The sequence below is a fragment of the Salvelinus sp. IW2-2015 genome, unplaced genomic scaffold, assembly GCF_002910315.2.
Source record: "Salvelinus sp. IW2-2015 unplaced genomic scaffold, ASM291031v2 Un_scaffold2602, whole genome shotgun sequence".
NCBI lineage: Eukaryota > Metazoa > Chordata > Actinopteri > Salmoniformes > Salmonidae > Salvelinus > Salvelinus sp. IW2-2015.
This window is the reverse complement of record NW_019943910.1, coordinates 32,445-38,361: the sequence shown is the minus strand read 5'-3', so window position 1 is coordinate 38,361 and position 5,917 is coordinate 32,445. Positions and strand designations below refer to the sequence as shown.

General features: G+C 44.6%; 1 protein-coding gene across 1 annotated transcript in view; it reads right to left on the bottom strand.

The window, feature by feature from the left end:
• Positions 1 to 619, bottom strand: part of LOC112074355 (transforming growth factor-beta receptor type 3-like protein) — a gene marked incomplete at its 5' end in the record, with an annotated part of 9,602 nt that extends 8,983 nt beyond the window's left edge. The window contains 3 exon segments of the mRNA XM_024141544.2: positions 475 to 545; positions 548 to 580; positions 583 to 619. Coding sequence (XP_023997312.2) covers positions 475 to 545; positions 548 to 580; positions 583 to 619 — 141 coding nt within the window.
• Between the last annotated feature and the right edge of the window lie 5,298 nt (positions 620 to 5,917).

Below are 5,917 nucleotides of genomic sequence, written 5' to 3'. Positions count from 1 at the left end.
TAAAAAATAAATAAAAAAATTAATCCCATTTTCTCCCCAATTTTCGTGGTATCCAATCGCTAGTAATTACTATCTTGTCTCATCGCCTACAACTCCCGTACGGGCTCGGGAGAGACGAAGTCGAAAGCCATGCGTCCTCCGAACCACAACCCAACCCAAGCCGCACTCCTTCTTAACACAGCGCACCTCCAACCCGGAAGCCAGCCGCACCAATGTGTGGGAGGAAACACCGTGTACCTGGCCCCCTGGTTTAGCGCGCACTGGCCCGGCCCGCCACAGGAGTCGCTGGAGCGCAATGAGCAAGGGATATCCCTACCGGCCAAACCCTCCCTAACCCGGACGACGCTATGCCAATTGTGCGTCGCCCACACCCCACCGGACCTCCGTCGCGGCCGCTGCGACAGAGCCTGGGCGCTAACCCAGAGACTCTGGTGGCGCAGCTAGCACTGCGATGCAGTGCCACCTCTGTCTTACCGCGTTGTTGTACTGCACCCCTCTGGGCTCTCCCTGCAACAGCCCTTCAGTCCCACAGGAAATGACCGGAATGCCAACAAGAAATGGCTGCTGTTATACTGGGCAGGCACTGAGGATCCCGCAGTGTCACCTCCGACACCGGGAGAGACAAGGGTCTGTGTGAAAGAGTTCCCTTACGTCCTGTTCTCTCCCCCAGTAGAAAGAGGCAGAAGAGAATCCACCCGGTCCCTGACACCATCATGACTATTCTCCAGGAGTGAATTCAATGAGATAGTCCCTCTTGCGACATCTTGAGGGGGAAAGAGAGTGATTAATACAGTGGTCTAGACGGAGTCTTTAACAATAGACCAAGTTCTCCGTGTGCATAATGTTATATTGGACAGGCTGAGAGAACGGATGATAATATGTATCCAAATAGAGGAGGAACAAACACTAGAGCAAGGACAGAGTTTACCCAGGGAACAAACAACAAAGTCATCTCTCCCACTGGATTCTCATTATCACTGCATTATCAGAACTTCCTCATTCTTCTCCCATTCTGGACAGTATCAGAGTCTTGGTGAAATGTTTCTTCTCTGTGTTCTGCAAATTGCAACTCTCAAACATTTGTCAATAATATGCTTTAAAGGCTAAATCTGTGATTTCAAAATGCCTGACTGATAAGATGGGGGCTGCGGAAAAGTAAGCACTCTCAAATTGATAGAAGCTTTGGATACCATGCAATCAGGTCTGACATTCAGTGAGATTGACATGATAGTATTAAACATATTTTGACTCCATTGTTTGTTTATATAGAATACAAATAGGTCTGTACATCTTTCCTTAGCCTTGTCGAGTACACAATGCAATATGATCAAAGGTCATATACCCACTTATCTCATAATTGTCATGTGCATATCTTTATTCTGTGTCTGATAGTGACACACGTCATATAATGCTGTGAGACACAATTGGAGGTCGTTGTTCTGCACCGGTTGACCAGTTTATTGTCCTTGGGTGGGCTCCCGAGTGGCGCAGGGGTCTAAGGCACTTCATCTCAGTGCTAGAGGCATCACTACAGACCCTGGTTCGATTCCAGGCTGTATCACAACCGGCTGTGATTGGGAGTCCCATAGGGCGGGGCACAATTGGCCCATCGTCGTTAGGGTTTGGCCAGGGTAGGCCTTCATTGTAAATAATAATTTGTTCTCAACTGACTTGCCGAGTTAAATAAATACAAAAAGAATCCGAGGACGTCCAGACAACACACACCGACTCATTGAAATAATGACAAGACATTAACTGGCGCGCAAAACGCAAATCTCTTCTATTCAAACTTGCCCAGAAAGAACTTACCACGAACTGCAAAATAACGGCTAATGGGACCGGAAACAAAAATTTAACAATTGATTGGCCTTGATGGGTACTATGAGGATGCAGAGGAATAAACTATTCTTCTCTAACAGTGTCATTCAAAACAGTTTTTATATTATTTGTCTCATGTTGCTGAATCCCTTGGCTAATTCATGACAAATATTTAGAACTTCACTCGAAGAAAAAATGCATTAACCCAGTCAGAATTCACTAGAAATAATACAAAAATAAATAGTCAATAAACCTACAATGATTCAATTTAAACGGACCACAACTCACAGCACTTCGAAGATCTACAGCACTTCGAAGATCTCTCCTGACTATAATAAAAATCGTAACTCACCTGTGACAGTTCCCTGTGGAGCTAGACGTTGAAAGCAGACTGTAGATCAACTATTGATTCTCAGGTTAAGACCATTCAATAATTAGTTAAGACCAGTGACCGCAGGACTGTATTGGCGTATATCACAGCGGGCTACACACCCTCCGTCCCCTCTTTCAATACTAGAGAAAATAACAGAAAATTGCCTTTACCAAATCTATGTGCTGCTTCAGGCGTCCAGAGACGCACTGGATGGCATTTCAGATGGGGTATTGCCTTGACATCATCATTTCCGATAAACCAAAGAAATCAAAAGTTAAGACAGCTTATTTTTTTCTAGAGGTGGTATACGGAATTTAAAGAGATTCCCGCGAAATAGTATAAAAGCCAGGGGAGGGGCAAGGAATGGGGCGATAGACGGGAGAGAGAAAATAGAATAGGTTGTAAAAACGCACAGAAACGTAGAAGGCAACAGGAAGAAGAGAGTGAGAGAGGACGAAGCGTAAAGGGGAAGAGGAGGGATGGTGGGAGGGTAAATAAATAGGAACGGAAGGCTGGACTTGAGAAGTTGGAGAGGCAGGGGTAAAGTGAGATGAATGCAGAGGGAGGAGGGAAAGGAAAGAGAGATTAATGAGAGATGGAGAAAAATAATTAGACCATAAAGTACACTGTAATTATTTTTATTCAATGTACTATTGTAAGGCTTCCAGCTGCAACAGGATTGTGAGTTTGCTCAACAAAATAGCATTCCAGTTGATTCAACATAGAATTGTTTGCATATTTCCCAGTGTAAAATGAAACTCTTTATGACAATAGATGACATACATCATAAGGCTTTTCTTTGAGGGCCTAGTTACACCCTAACACAGTGGCCTGAAACTCCTGGTTTATATGCTGTATTAAGCCTGCAAGTCACATTCTGGCTTGCAAAGTTTTGCTTAATCCATTTTAGAATCCAGCCAGAGTGAGGATTTCCAACAATTGGAACATTTATTCACCCGCAAACTACATTGAGAATGATGGCCAGGGTAGGCGTATGGAAGATTAATTATTGAGACTACTAACAGCTTGGATTAGTTTAGAAAAATMTATGTTATTTATGTTTGTGTAGCAAAAGATTATAAGATTAATAAACCAATCAATGCAAAAACACAGGTATTGAAACAACACTTCTGAAAATCAACCTGCGATAGAGCATGCTGGGAAATGGTTTTGAGTAGTTTTGAGCAAACATACATTTGTAATTTTACTCAACAAGCTTGTTCAAATTCAGCTCACTTTGAGCAGAGTTTGTTGATTCACCATACAACTGTAAGGCTGAAATAGGATTGTGTGTTTGCTCAACATTTGGGCATATAGCTGAACCAATATACAGTGTTGCCTTTCAAAGGCACACATTAATTAGTAATTCGACTCAACAAGTTAAGATACATTCATATCACTGTGAGCAAAGATTGTTGAGTGAACCAATATTCACACATTAGCTACATTTCTTGTCCTTCTGGCTTTTTTWWATTTTTTTTACTGTGTAGGCTAACATATATTTTCTCTGAAGTGTGGGAGAAATTACACAGATTTCTATCCAAATTGAGAAAGTTCAGAAAGAATTCAGAAAGTACTCAAGATGCATAATGTAATGATTGTGTTTAATACGTATTTTTAGGTCCTCTTTGCTCAATTCTGTTTCGAAGGGAAAATTAAAATTTCATGCCATGAAATTGTTGTTGGATATGTTATTACTGATATGTTTTCTGGTTGATTGATGTCCCAGATACAAATGTTTTATCTGAAATAAATAACAATGTTTCCAGGCTGTCCAGTACAGTATTTCATATTCAATCTAAATTTAAATGTATCATGGGGAAATTACTATGTTTGTTCTGTGGACAACAATTTCTAATGTTCTTTTTCTTTGGTCAAGTTCCACTCTACTCTCTCCAGACCGTTCTGAGAATAGATCAGCCTTTTAACTCTTAAGCTACCAACTGGGGCCATTTTGACCCCAGGGGCATATTTTTGTCATTACAGCCCAAAGTTTGTTTATTAAATTCTTCAAATGTTTTATGACTTTGTCAATCAACTTGTTCTTKACAAATCTAAATAATTGTTTAGTGTWTCTGTATCAATATGGACTATTTAAAAATGTAAGTKATTTMGGATAATTTTMACCTCAGCCAAAAACATATACTTCTGCCTATAGTAATTGGATAAATAGGACCTTTATTTGAATCTAGGTTTCTCTGGAGACATAATAACAAGTTAACCATACCACCAGAGAGTGGAGGGGGACCTGTTAACCATACCACCAGAGAGTGGAGGGGGACCTGTTAACCATACCACCAGAGAGTGGAGGCGGACCTGTTAACCATACCACCAAGAGAGTGGAGAGGGAGACCTGTTAACCTAACCACCAGAGGGTGGAGGGGACCTGTTCAACCATACCACAGAGAGTGGAGGGGGACATGTTAACCATACCACCAGAGAGTGGAGGGGCGACCGAAGACCAGAGAGTGGGAGAGGGACCTGTTACCAACCACAGAGAGTGGAGGGGGACCTGTTAACCATCCCACCAGAGAGTGGAGGGGACTGTAACCATACACCAGAGAGTGAGAGGGACCTGTTAACCACACCACCAGAGGTGAGGGGGACTGTTAACACATCACCCGAGAGAGTGGAGGGGGACCTGTTAACCATACCACCATGAGAGTGGAGAGGAGCTGTTAACCATACCACCAGAGAGTGGAGGGGGACCTGTTTAACCATGACCACCAAGATGGAGCCTGAGAGGGGGGACCTGTTAACCATACCACCAGATGAGTGGAGGGGCCTGTTAACATACCACAGAGAGTTGAGGGGACTGTTAACCATACCACCAGAGAGTGGAGGGGGACCTGTTAACCATACCACAGAGGGTGAAGGGGGAGCCCTGTTAACCATACACCCAGAGAATGGAGGGGCCTGTTAACCCTACCCAGAGAGTGGAGGGGACTGTTAACCATACCACCAGAGGGTGGAGGGGGACCTGTTTAACCATACCACCAGAGAGTGGAGGGGACTGTTACCATACACCATGAGAGTGGAGGGACCTGTTAACCATAGCACCAGAGAGTGGAGGGGACCTGTTAACCATACCACCAGAGAGAGTGGAGGGGGAACCTGTTTAACCATACACCAGGTGGTGGAGGGGGACCTGTTAACCAATACCACAGAGAGTGGAGGGGGACCTGTTAACCATACACCAGAGGGTGGAGGGGACCTGTTAACCATACCACCAGGAGTGAGGGGGACCTGTTATCCATACCCACCAGAGAGTGGAGGGGACTGTAACCAGTGACACCAGAGAGTGAGAGGGACCTGTTATCCATCCACCAGAGAGTGGAGGGGACTGTTTAACCATACCACCAGAGAGTGGGGGGGACTGTTACCATACACCAGAGGGAGGGGACTGTTACCATACACCAGAGAGTGGAGGGGGACCTGTTAACCATACACCAGAGAGTGGAGGGGGACCTGGTAACCATACCACCAGAGGTGGAGGGGGACCTGTTAACCATACCACCAGAGAGTGGAGGGGACCTTTTCCCAAGCAAACCCAGGGAGTGGAGGGGACCTGTTAACCATACCACAAGAGAGTGGAGAGGGACCTGTAACCATACCACAGAGAGTGGAGGGGACCTGTTAACCATACCACCAGAGAGTGGAGGGGGGACCTGTTAACCATACCACAGAGAGTGGAGGGGGACCTGTTAACCATACCACCAGAGAGTG